This window comes from Rhea pennata, chromosome 4 (assembly GCF_028389875.1).
Source record: "Rhea pennata isolate bPtePen1 chromosome 4, bPtePen1.pri, whole genome shotgun sequence".
NCBI classification, from domain to species: Eukaryota; Metazoa; Chordata; class Aves; order Rheiformes; family Rheidae; genus Rhea; species Rhea pennata.
The window spans coordinates 25,063,105-25,079,395 of NC_084666.1; the positions used below are offsets into that span (position 1 = coordinate 25,063,105).

The 16,291-nt window shown below is 39.7% G+C and overlaps 1 protein-coding gene across 3 annotated transcripts in view; it reads right to left on the reverse strand.

Moving 5' to 3' along the window:
* Nucleotides 1-9,453: 9,453 nt before the first annotated feature.
* PDS5A (PDS5 cohesin associated factor A) overlaps nucleotides 9,454-16,291 on the reverse strand; it is a 77,509-nt gene continuing 70,671 nt past the window's right edge. For 2 of the 3 annotated variants that reach the window (XM_062575469.1, XM_062575468.1), the window contains 3 exons: nucleotides 15,139-15,244; nucleotides 12,537-12,889; nucleotides 9,454-10,656 (listed from right to left, as the gene is read on the reverse strand). In XM_062575469.1, coding sequence (XP_062431453.1) covers nucleotides 10,653-10,656; nucleotides 12,537-12,889; nucleotides 15,139-15,244 — 463 coding nt within the window. In that variant the 3' untranslated portion in view covers nucleotides 9,454-10,652. Of the gene's footprint in view, nucleotides 10,657-11,195; nucleotides 11,353-12,536; nucleotides 12,890-15,138; nucleotides 15,245-16,291 lie in introns of those variants that run through there. The other variant, XM_062575471.1, reaches the window with a different exon arrangement.

Sequence of the window (16,291 nt, forward strand, 5' to 3'; positions counted from 1 at the left end):
GATAAGGAAGACAGAGAAATTTTGGGGGAGGTGGGCGGGAGGGGGAGGAAATGATTATTTGGTGATCATGATCAGTGCATCATGAAAAATGCCCTGTTAAGAGATTTAGTTCTCATGAAGTTACCTCATTTTCTTTTCTACTGCAAAGTGCTCGTCTTCCTCTTCCCCTTATGTATAGATATTGGATACTGTTCCTGCCCCCCACTTCCAAATATGTGCTTAATAGCAAAGGTATCTTGGTTGCTAGCTCAGATGTTGATGAGAGGGAAGCTTCTCAAGAACAGAGCTGGGATGGAAAGATGACCCAGTCTTAAGGAGACATCTGTGATCTGAAGCCCCTATGAATTTTGCCAAGTGAGTCCTTTATAAGGAAAGTTTTTGTATTCTTGGTAATTATCAGAGTTGAATATAGGGATAATGTTGTACAAGGTTAGTTTACCTGCAGCTGGGGCTGAGCCCTAGGAATTCTACTGTTAGTGTTCAGTTTAACATTGTGAATTTGTACATAACAAAATTGTAGTTGTGTGTGACTGAACATGACTATATTCAGGGCCCTGTGCATTCACAGATGTGGGGTTGCCATGCACTCTGCTTCTGTTGCAGACTCATGCTGCACATTTACCACTTACATAAAACATGGGTACAGTACAAATAAATCCTGTGTTTCTTCATCTGTTGTGTAAGAAGACAGCTTGAAACGGTAGTTTTGAAGTCCAAATGGCCCCATTTATCTTAACAGGGTATTGATATGGAGCTTAATGATTGCCGGAGCATCAGTCAGATTTCACTGCTCAACATTTTAACATGCATCTAGCTTAAGTGGTTTCTCTCTTGTTTGTTAGTATTGTTGCTGGGGAGCAAGAAACTCCTATCGCTTCCAGTTCCTCAAAAATTAAAGTATAATCTTGCTCAAAGGTAAAGAAATGTCCTTTCCTGTTGCCAAAAGCCTCAGTTTTCCCATGGGTGCCGAAAGTCCTGACTATATCCCACCCTCACTTAGCAAATTCACAGCTCCCACCATTGCTTCTGTAAACAAGCTGTGTTCCCAGAATGACAAAATGGTGCATTTCAGAGACAAAAATCTTCAGGACAAATCCTTTTAGAAAGATGCTGCACTTAATGCTATTCATTCTGCATATTCCAAACTTTCCATTAGAGAAAAAATACACTGCAACTTTCAAATTCTCTGCACCCAATTTTGTGCGAGCGAGCAGCTTTCCAGTAGAGCTCACGTCAGCTTGCCATAGAGTAATGGGGCCTTGACTATAACTGGTTTGGTAGTATTTATTTGAGGAATTAGGTACTAATGAATATGTCAGGATTTTTTTTTTTAATTATCATTGTATTTAGTTCTTTTCCAAATAAATTACTACTGGAATGCTGACATAAAGAACGTAGGCTCTTTTTGTCTGAAAGGATAAAATAAATGGCCAGAAAGAGATTTACCTTGTAATGCCAAAACTGCATTATGTGATGTGGGTAAAAGAAACATTTAAACTATGCAAATTTAAGCTTAACAGCTGTGAATCAGACTTGGCACTTCAGAGCATGTGGATTGCTTATTTAATGGGGGGGGGAAGGGAGTGGGAGGGGGCAAAATAAAAAATAAAAATAAAAAATAAAACCAAACCTGAACTGGAGTTTCAAGCAAGAGTTCTTGTTTACAGCTTTGGTTAGACACCGCTAATGCAAGCGTTTCACTTCTCAGAGCGAGGGGAAGCGTGACCGTGTGCATGTCCGTTGTTTCCTTCTGAAATGGCCACAAAAGCTAGCTTGTGGCTGGAGGCTTGCCCAAAAGGGAGGGTGTTAGATTAGATAGCGGTGCAAGTCAGTCGTACTTGATGCCCGTTCTTGAGCGGACACGGCTGTAAGATGCCATGCCCTCTCTTGCTATATAAAGTTGATAAGAAGCATCTTGATGAGCAGAGCCCTGATCAGGCGATTTGTTCTGTAGAACTTGGTGGGCAGTTGGCTAAGCAGTGGAGCTTGAAAACACAACTCATCCTGCCTGCTCCTGCATCGCAGAACTGAAGCGTGAAAATAAAGCTGCTCGTTGGGTGCCAAAAGCTCTTCTCCGGGAGGACTCTGTAGATGTTTCCACTGTTTGATGTCTTCATTTTCCAGGCACAGCTTTCTCTTAGGGCTAGGTAAAGGGGCAATTGCTTCTTATTTCTTGGTAGATTTCTGATCTATAGTTAAAATACATCAGTAAAACTATGTAGCTTGCTCTTTCTGTTTGTGCTGTTCTGGTGTCACCAGCTGATACATCGTTAGAAGCATAAGACCAAATGTCCTTAACACATTTTGCTTCTTGCGTGGTTTTTTTTCAGCTGCAGTGCTCTGTTGTTGGTAACTCTGCCTTTCAGATTTGTTCTTACCAGACAAACTCTTGCCAATCATTTGCACTGTGATGTGATGTTCCTTCTCGGCTGTTACCTGCTTTGTAGGCGTCAAAATAGCTAGCCAATTGCTTACGGTGCTGAGCCATTCATTGATAACGTAAGTTAAGATACGTGATTCAACAGATGAGGAAATGTACTATGAAAATGCTGTACTTGTCCCTTCTCCGATTTGCGGCAACTGCTGGTGCTCTGTTGTGGTGTCTGAAGGAGGCTGCCATCATAGCAATGCTGATGTCAACTGTTGAAGAACCCTGCTTTTCACTTACCTTTCCATCCCAAATTCTGACTTTTCTAAAAAAAAAAAAAAAAAAAAAAAAAAAAAAATTACCGATAAAGGATATTGCAGGAGGCTTGTTCTTGAGCATCAGACTTCCTGTAAAGGGCGAGTGGGTGGGTTCGAATGCAGCATCAGTGTTTTTTGTCTTGAAAATAAAAACTACGCAAACACTTTTGTACACAAATGATTTTTTAAATAAATACACGTTTTAAAAGATGTTGATTTTCACTGGGAATGCTTAACAATAAATGCATGTTTCCCTGAAAACAGTTCTCATTTTATTTCTGGTAGCTCAAAATCTTTTGAGATTGACCTGGAGGCAATATGTACTTTGTAAAAACAGGAGGGAAAGGAAGATAATTTTGATAATGCACATTGGAAATACTGAAGAAAGTAATCCATGTAACGAAGTGAAAGTATGTATTATTTCAACCATGACCACTTAATATGACAGGGTAAGAAATATGTGCGCATACTGTCTCCTATAAGAATGTTTACGATGTTTGGGTCTGAAGAAACAGAGTAGGTAACTTAGAGAGGAAAAAAGTTGTTATTTGGGTTTTTCAGTGTCACTCTGGCTCATCTTGACTTTGTGCATTTTAAACTGTGTATTTGAGCGGCAGTCGGTTTTTCCCTGGAGAAGTGACGGGTAGCCTGTAGTGTAGCCAGCAGGGCTGCCGCTGCTGTTTTTCGGCTGTAGGAGGAACCTGGTGGGGGCTGTGGCGGTGGAGCTGTTTGCCACCCGCGTGTAAAATGCCAGCTCTGTAAGTGCGATTTGTCTGTTTGTGAAATCGAGAAAAGCGGTAAAGAAGATGACTTCTGCGTAGCGTAAAGCTCGGAGCAGGGAGCCGAGGCGTGACGCTTGGTGTGCTGCTCTCAAATCGCTTTCCCACCATCAGGCTTGCGGTCCCTCCTGAGCAGGTTTTGGCCAGCTTCTGGAAAGGCTCCACCAGGCGCCCCGGTGTTGCTGCGCGGCGTTGAGCAGAGGGTCGCGGGAGGGCGGCTTTGTGCTTGTCCTTAGGAGCAGGGCTGGGCCAGGGTGCTCCTACTCTCAGCCCATCCGTTAATTTTTTTTTTTTTTTTTTTTGGGGGGGGTGCTTTACCTTGTTCTTGTAGGGAGACTAACCGTGCAATCCTGAGTGAAGGTGTCCTACAGCCGCGCAGTGTCTTCCAGAAGCTGGAAGTGAGTTTACGGATGAAAGGGGCTAGTGCCACACGCAGTCAGGCGATACTCTTGTATTGAGCTCTGCGGTTCAGGGGCTGTAATACTTGCTGACAAATTTAGCTCTGAGCCAGTTACCTTTTGATAAAGCCAATATAGAAAAATTCAGGATTTTAAATTGTTCAAAGGTCAAGTCTGAGTCTTGGATCTGGAACACCAGTGTCTAGTATAATGTCAAATAAATTACTTTGCTTCACTTAGTGGCTGCTTTGTGTTGAAATACATTAAGTTCTTTTGTGAAAAATAAGTGTAAAATTCTTTCAGTGTAAAATAAGCAGTAATCATGACAGTGGGAGAAAAAGTTACCAGCGCACTGCCGCTGGGGTAGCGGGGGAGTGAGAGAGGGGCTATTCGGTGCTGATGGTATTTGGGCCACGGGGAGTAGCGCAGACCCTGCAGCAGCAGCGCGCAGCTGTCTGCGCTGAACACTGGTGCTGAGCAATGACTTGCTGCAGTTCTCTTTATCCAGCTCGCTCCGGAGGCGGTGCCCTGTTTTCCCTGCCCTGATACTTTCCTGCATCTTTCCTGAAAAATAACTGTTCTCGCAGCTAGCAGGTCAAGGGGGAAGTTATTGCAGGCACAAGTGACAGCACGGTGGGCGGCGAGTAATTGAGCCTCTGGCTGATCCTGTTGGATCGCCCGCAGCGAAGCTGTCGTAGGGGACCGCGGGAGCAGCCCGGCCCCTCTCTGGGTGCAGCCTGCTGCCCCCTTTCCAGCGTCTGCCCTCCGTCGTCAGGCGGAGCTGGGCACGAGGGTGGCTCTGCTGGGGGTGGGGGAGCGGCCCCAAGAGAAGAGCTGGTTCAGCTCCAAGCTCAGCTTTGATTCGAAGAGCAGATCCAGAACTAGTCAGTCCCATTTCACACTGCCGGCGGCGGGAAGGTGCGAGAGAGCTCCCGCTGCTTCACCTTCGTAACAGAGGAAGCATTGCTGTAGGCTTTAATTTCCTAAATGCAAAGCTGAAGAACTAGATACAGAGGAGGGCCCAAATGGTCCTGGAGGGGGAACCTTGTTGCAAGAAGGTACGGTGAATGTGGTGGGGCTTGGATGTGGAGAAAGTGAGCTGGATGAGCAGAAGCTGTCAATTTAAATGGAAAAAAAAAAAAAAAAAAAAAAAAAAAAAAAAAAAGCATGCACATTCCCCCCCCCCCCAAAAAAAAAAAAACACTCCCACCACTTTTATAGTTTTTTCTGCTAAAGTTTGCTCCTTTAAGAAAGGAAGCTGGTGTATTAACTTTCTAGAGGAAAATTACCAGTTTTGGAGGTTTCTGATTTTCGGGGGTGGGAGGTTCTCGCTCTTCTGCGTGTTCTACTTCCTAACGTTGTCCGCCTTCAAGTCCTTAACTGGCCTGAACCACATCAAAAATGCCAGGAGTCATCTGGCTCTGGGCTGTTATTTGTCAAGAGACGGCAGGTAGTGAACTTTCGGTCATCATTATTTTGTTCCTAAGTTAGACGACGTAGCAATGGAAAAACAAAAAAAAAAGTTCTTAAATATGAACAAGGAATGAATTACTGTTAATTTGCCATTTCCCAAATCTAAGTGGAACAAAGACTTCAACTAATGAGGAATGAGGTGGAAGCAAGCCTCAGCTGCCGTGATTTGCGAGGTTTCAGCTGAGACTTGGGACATGAATGGAAAGGCCTGGGAGTTTCCAGAGCAAGAAGTGCAGCTCCCTGGAAAAGCTGTCTGGATGAAAACCAAGCGGCTGTTCGCAGCGCTCTAAGGCAGTAACACCCAAAAGCCGCACAAGGTTGTCTTGTGATCCTGTTTGTCAGTTCTTATAATCCCTAAGAAGGGCACTTTTCTACCAAATTTGCATCTAAATTGCTGTTGGTTGTTCCGTAGGAACTTGCCCTTTTCACCTGCTCAGGGATATGCTGCCTACTTACTTTTGAGCACTTACTTTAAAAGCAATTTGATAGCAACTTCCCTGTAAGAAACCACCAGTTCTGTCTGTCCGTTGCTTCTCCTATACAAACACCTCTGAAACCGTGCCAAAAAACAATAGGTAAAACTGTGGGATTATGTAGAAAGCAATTTAGCATATGCTTAGAAATAAAATGTGCGTTTGCATGTCAAAATAGTCTGTGGCCGTCAGAGACCCCATCCCAGGGTTATGGCAGCAGATAGGTGGGCAGTCTTCCAGAAATCCTACTTCTGTAAGAAGTTCTGCGTAGGCGTCCAAGAACTGGGCAAAGGAGAAGGATTTCAAACCCAGCCTTCCACGTTTCCTCCCCCCCCTCCAAACACACACACACACACACAAATTTGTGCTAGTTCATAATAGCAAAAGGCTTGTTATAAACAAGCACGTGCAGGAGTCCTCCAGCCTGTGACCCTGCCTGAGCGAAAAGCATGAGGAGCAGCTGGTCGGTACTGACGGGCTGCGGGATGAGTTTTCCCCGCTGCTGGCACGTGCAGCCGTGCTCAGCCTCTAGGTTTTGTCCCTGATTATCACCCTTCTCTGCAGTAATAAGACATATTCTAAAGCCAGGTTGGTCTCTGAGCTCAAATCAGCCCAGCTGCCTCGGTCACACCAGCTGGCTTTCCCATGGCAGGGAGGATGTCTTGGCGCTGAGGCGCTCCCTGCAAGTTTGAGGCTGCCCCGCTCTGGTTTTGGCACGCAGGCTCCTCTGAGCTCTTTGCGTCAGGCTTGTTTCTCCTCCCCAGTGATCCAGCCCACAGCTCCTGCCTCTGCTCGTTCTTTTCCTTCTCCCTCCCTGTGAACTAACACACCACACAGATGCAGCAACCTCTTCGCAGATTCATCCACCCCTGAAATTGGGCAGGAACCAATTCAGGATAGTGATGAAAATGATGTCTTTTTCCTCTGATGAGTGTTAGGTCACCTGCCACCAACCACTTGTCATCACTCTGAAATGACTCAGAGGAACTGGCAAGAAGTAACTGACTATCTGCTCTGCCACATCCCATGAAGCCCAGGAGATGCCCACACCTACCTTATGGTGAGCCCAATAGGACTGTAAATGTCACCATGACCTGGGATGTTCAGTCTGTGAGGATGCAGAACCTCATAAAATGCCTGTGGAAACCAGAAAGGATTAAAAATGCATGCTTACCACTTCTGGGTTGGGGAGCACTGGATCTTCTGTGGTTGCTTGCAGTATTCCAGATGACCAGTCAATGATGTCCCTAAAGCATTTAGAGATTTGGCCATTCAGTGCACTATGGAGAAAGACGTTCAGGCTGTTTCTGCGCTGACTACATGTGGTTAATAGACCAGGTTACATTTAGGTAACAGCTTACCAGACTGGATGGTGCCTGGAGGCCAGTAAGGACTCACCACTTGACCAAGGGAGCGAGTAACACAAGCAAACTGGGCTGAATCAGGAGTGCCTTGGTGGGAAAAGCGAAGTTTAAATTCTTGTTACTGCTGCAGAGTCTAACAACATGTAAATGCATCTCCCCCAAAGGGTCAGAAATGGCTCAGAGCAGGAATTCCTCTTTCTCTCTGCAGCCAGACCCCCGAGCCACCCACGTGGCAGCACAGCATGAGCAACCTGAGCGTGAGGAAGATCAAAGACAGGGTCTTTTATACACCCCTTAGTTTTTGCAAAAAGAGAACGCTGCCCTGATTGGGATTTCTGGCCACCGAGAGCAATACAGCTCCTGTCTGGGTAACCTGCTGTCTAGCCTCCCATGTAGACCTCATTAAGTGCTATGTTCTTGAACCACATGGAAGATGGGATTTTCCAAAACAGACACAACTCTTCCTCTTTTACTAGATTAGCCATCTGAAAGCTGGAAACCAGCCCTCCCCCGCCCTCCCAAAGTCATTAAGTAACCACTATTTTCAAAGAACAGGCAGACATGATCTGTTTGAGTTCCATCATTTGGGCATGAAACAGAAAAGAGCAAGTAGTCATCCTGCAGGTCAAAAGAATGACTTGATCCTAAGGAATTACTGGATGGGCACTATGGACTATCTTCAGCTTGAAGCAAAAGATCAGTGAGTATGAGATTAATGGAAGAGACAGGGAACATCAGATGATGAAAATTTAGCTCAAACTAAGTAACTCTGAATATAAAACTTCAGGACCTTCTAATACTACCCTGGATAAACAGCAGTTTTATTCTGCTTCCTTTTGTTCTTCACCTCACTTTGAACAAGTGACTAACTCTGAGCATCAATTTTCTGATTACAGTGAGACAATCACCATTCTTTTGTAAAATATTCTAAAATTCATCAGTGTTTAAGTACAAATGTTTTGTTTTTTTTTTTTTTTGGAAAAACTAGAGAGCAGGAGAACAGAGAAATTCTGTACATAGACTTGTCCATCAAAAGACCAGACTTTTTCCTGTATTTTTTTTCTCGCTCAGCCAACTATGTCCAGCATAATTTACTACACGAAGGCCAATTTTCTTTGACTATTCTGGTAACCAACTTAAAATAACTCAAACATTCTCTTAAAGAAAACAAATAAAAGAAACACAGTTATCTTGCAGAACTTGCATAACTCTTTATGTAAATTAAAGACAACTGAAAGGCCATGCTCTGAGCTGGGCATTGGACCGTAAGACCTTCAGAAATCCCTTCTAAACTAAACTATTTAGGATGAGTCCATGAGTAACTTGACACTGGAATCAATTTGACCAAAAACTGAAAAAAAAAAAAAAAGATCTATCATCCACTTAAAAAATCAAAAGCTTTCTGAAACAATTCTGAATGAAAGATTTGCAAAATTTTTCAAGTCTAGATTCCAAAGCATTGTCAGAGGCACACTACTACCTAGAACTACTAGCTACTAGAGCTAATTTTGAGGGTTTTTTTTCCTTTTTTTTGGGGTAGTACTTAAAATATTGTAACAAAATGGTTTAAAAATGTTTTAAGAAGAACCAAAATGGCACACCTTCTGCATGAGAGAAGTATTTGAACAGAGAACCCAGGAAACTTTATATAACTACATTATTATCAGTAAATCCAATTTGCGAAAGTATTTCAGTTTTAGAAATCAAAACCCTGATGGATATAAGTGTAATTATTTGCTTTTAATCTCCTAGTGACTCTATCAAAAGCATATAAAATCTTTCAAGTCACAGCATCTCAGACTGCTTTAGTAAGAGAGAGGCATATATATGGCTCTGTGAAGACAGCTTATTTTTTCTGTTACAGAGGAAAAATAACGGCAACACCAATTAAATACCGTATCTTGATACAGGAGACGGTCATTTATTTTAACAGCACCCAGCTTTGCTTAACCATCTTAGGATAGCTGGTAATCCTTAACTAATGTCAATAGTATCCAGCTCTTCTACAGAGCATCAAGAGACTTCAAGGAAACGATCTGTGAGAAATGGGAACCTGAGACAGCGACTTGCTCACTGCCATTCTGCAGACAACCCCCCTTCTTCACACACTTTACAAAATAAAGCACCATAATATCAGCCAGAAACGTATCTTTTAAACTACATAACTACCTTCATTACAGCTTAGTTGCGCAACATAGTATTTCTACGAACCCAAGACCACGCGCAGGTACAGAGCAAATAGCTGTTTTAGGGAGAAAGAAAGAAAAAGACGACTACCACATGACACCTAGAAGCGTTTATTTTATGCAACAAACTTAAATATGATCATGTGTACATAAAAGTGTACACTGTATCTATGCTGAACAATGCCAGGAAACATAATATTGATGCAACAATCTTCTAAAATAAACATTAAAAAATGAGTCTGGACAGGAAGACAAAATGCAAAACAGACTTACTTCCAATCAGCACAATGCTTAAAATTGAGAGCAATCCTAAACATTTCCAACTTTCCTTACAAAGCTGCCAAAGTCCAACTATTTTTAAAAATTGAATTTTTTTTCTTTACATCAATAATAAAAATCTGGTGACGAACATTATAAAATCAAATGCTGGACTGTCTTTACTCCTTTAAAATTTAGAATATTCCAACAGAACCACGGGAGTAAAAACACTTAAAAGTGATATATGTTTTTATAAAACAAACATCAATATGTACATTTATTGCAAATTATATTAAACTAAAATGGAGGGAAAATTAAAAAAAAAATGAAATGTCTACTTGCGAATTAATAATAATTTTAAGTGATTACTTTCCCACTCTGATAAAAATCAGAAAGCAACATTTATAAAATTGCCACCACATGACTTTTCATAGCAGGGAACTGAAATCTGTACATCTTATTTTTGCAGAAAAGTAGGCAGGCAGAAAGAATTATACATAAAACAGTCTCCAAAAGTAAAGCAAAAAAAATTTTTTTTGTGATTTTTTTTCCTCTAGTCTTGTTTAAAATCCATTCAGTAGACTTCTACTTTCTCTGTGAAACATGGGAATACCTGGCTCTAGGATCATGAATTTTCAATGTCAGTGTAAGGACCTCCTCTGACTTTCTTTAAAAAAATGCAGCATGAAAATTAATGGTGTAAATACACTTTTAAACTCCAGAACTCAGGAACTGGAACCAAGTGTTAAGCAATTTGCTTAATTATTGACTTTTCATAAAAAAAGTCTCTGGGGAAATAAGTACAGATGCTTTTAGCCTCTTTCTCAAGAGTTTCTGCTTTACATTTCCATTGAGAAGGATTAAATTCATGTGAAAGGGAAGCATAGTTTTCCTTCTGTTTACAGAGCTGAAAGCTGTGTGTTTTGAAGTAATTTCAGTTCCTGTACAGGAAATTTCTGAATCCTAGTTTTTGCAGAAGCTTGGAGCATGCCTTTATTTGGCCTTCATTTCCTCCCTTTGCGAGTGAGTTTTCTTTTTACCTTTTGGGGAGGAGAAGAGGGGAAAAAAAAAAGTTAATCACAAGAACAAGGAAATTATAACTAATTCTGACTCAAGATCCTTTCTATATTATGTATATCTTATCTATTTCATTATACTTGTGACTTTTCCAGCTGTATCTTAAATTTTCTCAACTATCGCAGCATTAATTCAATATAACTGCATTCTGTTATTGTATAATAAAACTTTCGGATAAACTTGGAAAATACACAAGTTGAATAATGATAATTCAGCATAAACAGAAATACATTTCTCCATAGCTTTCACTGAAATGAGAGAATAAGAATGGTAACTAAGTATGCAGTTACTCAGGTTTACAGAAGGATTGTGTGCATCTTATCTTGAAAGCAAGTAGTGCTTCGAAAATTTATAGTAACTTGTACATTTCTACTTAAAAACAAAAAAACTATCAGACAGAGCTATTCTTACACATCTTTTTACAGAAGGAAGACAAGTTTCTTTGACTCCCTATTCTATAAGCTACAATAAAAACACAGAAGTGTCCTACATAAAATGCCTGCTACACCTTAAGGAAGCCTCCTTCTGCTATCTCTGTATCCTCAGTGTCTTCCTGGCTGCTCTCACAGGCTTTAAAAAGATCCATTGCATTTTGGGAATATCCTGGACTTGAGTCTATCTCCAACAGTGAATCTCCATCACTTCCAAGCACCTGGCTTCTGAAAAAATGTTAATACGGTTGTGGTATTTTTTTCAAGAAATACTGAGGTCTTACATAAGATAACTACTTTGAAATATATAAGTGTCTTATTTAAGGCTACAGGTAGAGTAGTTTATTATGAAGACTTAAGAAGTATTTAAAAAAAGGGGGGAAAAAAAAAGCTTTGCAAGGCAGTATACAAACACTGTTCTCTTGAAAGACTGGATAACTTACTAGTGTATGAAGCTTCCTGTGAGAGGAAATGGGAAATCATATTTGATCAAGGTTCTGTGTAAGATCTTCAATTTGACAAGATCTCCAGAAAAAAAAATCTGTTGTGCAAATTATTCACACTTCCTTCATATCAAATTGAAATTTCTTCCAGCACACTGGTTTGCTGAGCTTACCTTACTGTTCTGCAACTTTGGACACTTTAGTACAAAAGTGTTAAAATAATTATAATTGCTCAGTGTCTAGGTGCATTTGAGGTTTCATTGTATTAGAAACCAAATCAACATATTAAAACATACAGAAAAATAAAAATATTATCCAAGAACTATTTGGTAGTTTGCACAGTTCTAAATTCTGTTTTTCATTTAAATATGTATGTATACATATGTATATGTATGTATACATATATACATGTGTAAATACGTATATATGTACATACATGCATATACATTTACAATTATAAATGCTGTTAATACTAACATTATGGCATTAAAAAAGCATCTGATCCAGAATATCAGAAAAGAATCAGAGTTTATTCTTTTTGTGAAAGATGGTCAGTTTTCAAACCACCATTTTCAATGAACTCTAGCAGAGCAAAGCACTTGAACCCCTGTATATCTGGGATGAAAGCACTTAAAATACCCTCAACTCTTAGTTCTTTTACATAGTAGTGCTAGAAAGGGGAACTAGGATGTAACATACCAAAAATACAATATGGTTAAGACAGGTTAGATTATCTTGTTCTGACAGAACAAATTCAGTTTTCTAATTCTAGCTGTCCTGATTGAAAAACAGAACCCAACACAACATGCCGGACCATGGTTTTTATTCTTCATATAAATTCTTTGGTTTAATGATACCCTTAACCTGTGCTTGATCTGATATAATCGTAAATTTTGGGCCTATCTTGAGAGATTAAAAAAAAAATCTTTTTAAAAAGTTATTATTATTATTATTATTATTATTATTTACCTTTGTAGATCAATTTGTCTCTGTGCTGCTGCTGGCTTTTTTGCTGTGTCTTGCTGTTTTGGTGCTTTGGCATTACCTGCTTCTAATCCCCCTGGATTTTCTTGACTGACTGCTGCCCTTTTCCTTCCCCTGACAGGTGGTTTATTTGTTTCCTCATTTTTTGCAGTGGTGCCCTGAGGTTCAGGTTTGGGTGGACGCCCTCTCCTGGTTTTTGCTGCGAGTGATGGTCCTGTTTCTTCTACATTCTTTTCTTCTGTTTTTTGATGAATATTCTCAGTTCCAGATGCTGTGGCTGTTCTTTTTTTCCCACGTTCAGTGCTGTTTCCTTGCGTAGCCTGATCAGAATTGATTTCCTATAAAAGAAAATCATTAAATGTGAAATAAAAAGAGAAAAAATTCCCCAAAGTTAACTGGGTTACCTCCTTCTGACATAACATGAGTCTGTGAAACATGCATGTTTTTACAAAAATATATCACATTGGCTTAGTTCTAGTACAATGTATTACTAAGTGGGATATTTTACATTAACCTTGCAAAATGATTTTCTGCACTATAACTGTAATTTTAATATCTGAACTCAATATATCTTTTTAGTTGCTTGGAAGTAAGATTAAAGTAAAACTAATAATCCGATTCTCCCAAGGCAATTCCACTGGACAAGCTCCTTTATTGTCTCTCTGCCAATCTACAGGAGAGATAACTGGAGCAAGCGCAGTGATTCTGCTAAAGCAGATGATATTTACTTCAATAGATGCAAATTTTGAGGCCAAACTTCTGGGAAGATTCAAATAATAAAAAACCCTAAATGCCATTAAAGGAAAAAAAAAGAAAAAAAAAAAGCAAGGCTTGGGTGGAATAAAGGGAGTAAGATCTAGACACAAATGAAACCTACTGTCCTTCTTAATTCTTCTACGTTTAAGTAAGTATGGCCTATGTGCATGACATCTCAATACACTGAACAAGGTAATGAAAGTGATTACATTTCATGAAGCTGTGTCTGTATATGTGGGAAATAAAGGGTGATGGCAGTCTACGTCTCAACATAGAAAATCATTCATATGGAAACAAAGCGGAAGCAATTGGATGTTGGACTTCCATTTGAGCAGAGGCTTCTGGAATAGTTTTCCAGGAAGATGAGCAGGGAAAAGGGAGCACGGCTGGGATGAGAGTTAACAATTTCAAACACATCAGTTAAGACCATTCTCTATCCTAAGTGCTGTGCCTGAAGCAAGGACTTTTTTTGTTAAATATTCTACCATTATTTCTTAAACGTTTAAATAAGTCATGCAGTCTCTGTAATCTTTATTATTTTATCAGATTCACATGAAACATTTACAATTGCTATTCATAGAAATGTTATAGATGAATTAGGCTCTTTGAAAATCTCAACTAAAGTCAGGTTTCAAGAGCTGAGAAAACATTTTTTGAAGACTTATTTTCTAAATGCTTTGCCTAACTTATCTAACTTTTCAGAATTCTATTGGGAGGGCGAAAAGAATCATACTGGTGAAACATCAGTAATATATCTTCTTCATTAGTTCACAGGTGTTTATATTATATGGATTTTATTTAAAAAGATCAAGGAAAAAAATAGCTTCTCTATGTGAAGATACAAATCCAAAACACCATTTTTCTGCACAACCTACTCCAGTATTTAATTTTTCTCACAATGAAGAACTGTTTTGTTTTATATCCAGACAGAATTTCCCCTGAAGCAACTCATGCCTGGAGCATCTTGTCCTGTTATCATGTAGCCTTAAAAAGACTCCATTTTCTCCCTAACTACCTTTTAGATATCGGAAGACTGTGATTACACCCCAAGCTGCCTCTTCTCTAGGCTTCACAAATTCAATTCCTTTATTCGCATGTCAAGTTCTTCAATCCTTCAATCATCTTGGTGGCCCTCTGCTTGACTCTTCAGGTTTTGGATGTCTCTGTTGAACTGGGGAGGACCAATCCAGGACACAGTATTTCATGTGTGGCCTTACAAGTGCTGGACGGAGTGGGAGGATCACACCCCTTGCCCTGCTGGCTATCCTCTTGCTGATGCAGCCCGGAACCTGGTTTGCCCTCAGTGCTGCCAAGGTACACTGCTGGCTGGTGTTCAGCTGGCTGGGCACCCCAACCCCTGGCTCCTCCGCAGCACAGCTGCACCCCAGCCAGGCAGATCTCAATCTGCTGTACTGCGGCTTGGCTTTAATCTATCACAGGTGCAGGACTTCACACTTATCTTCGTTAAACTTCATGCAATTTTATGTTTTATAAGTTAAAGGACACAGGTGTCAACCCTCACTTTGAATCATCACTTTACTGTTATTTAAACTGGAAAAAGACAAAATAAAGGTGAAAATTTTGTGGAATTTTATATAGAAAAGGAGAAAATCCTTTCTGATTTGCCTGAGGTATTTCTGAGCACATGTTCTCTATTAATTTGAAATTAAGAGGTCTTTTCATGCACTAAGGAAATGATACAATTATGTGAAATGAAACCAGATATTACTAGTTTTGCAGGGATCATCTAAGATGCAATGATATATACCGAATAAATCCCCCATGCCAAGCTAATTAGAGAGACAAAGTCCACAAAGCCTGCAAACCATACCTTGTTTTTCACAGGTTCTGTCTTTGCTGGTGTGACTGAAATAATCCTCACAGGGTTTTCATCATTTTCACTGACCCCAGTTTCTGACATATCTGAACTTTGTTCCCTGTTAGCACAATTAAAGACAAAAGAAAACCAAAATATAAAGAACAAAAAGCGAGAAGTAGTAAATGGAAACTTTTTTTTTTCTCTCTCTCTCTTTTCTTTTTTTTAAATATCAGTGCAGAGAGGCTGATTATTGAGAGTTGGATTTGCCTTATTTGTGTTTACATTTTCTATCTCAGAACAGAACTGAAAGGGATTGCCTAGTCACTGAGTCCAGTCCTTCATCACAGGCACTATGCCATATAATTCTTTTCACAAACTTAAGAGCTGTGCTCTAAACAATGCTGTGTTCTTGTTTCAGATAGGAAAGTCTGATATCGGCAGAGAGAAAAAAATAAATATCAGGACCAGTAATGCTCAAGCTTCTAGTTAATTTATACACAAGAATTTAAAAATTAAAATAATAAAAAAAAAAGAAAAAGAAAAAAGATCATCACTACGTATTAGACCCACCTAAACCCCTTTCCCATACACAGAACACATTCTGAGCTGAGAGCTACTTACTTTAGGCTTTATGAAAAGTAGCAACTAAGCAGCTGATTTTCTCTCTCTTTTTTTTTTTAAACCCTTTATCTTATCCAAGGGTCAATTCCAAATCAAATTAAACTTAATCCTAAAATCTAAAAATGTAAACTGTTTCTCAAGATTTCTGAGAAACTGAAAAGCTTTTTGGATTCAAAAGGAAAATAACACTTACTAGAAAAAAAGAGAGAGTATGAAATTATATATTGCATCTTTCCACTGAGATCCTGGTCCTCTTAAGCATATTCTTTTTCATTGTTCTTGATCTTAAAATATTTCAACCATACCAAAAATATTTACTGTTACCAATCAAGATTAATCCTAATTTATACATTACAAATGTGTGGGTTGCGAAGGCTGTTCAGTGTTAACTGTAACTAGTTTCTTCAATTCATATATTTTCTGATACAAAAATACTACCAATATTAACTATCATAATTTCAGGACATTGTAGTGTCTCTTCTGTTGTATTCTGTATAACTACAGGCAGGTACAACCAAAATTCTTGCCTAGTGAAGAACCAAAG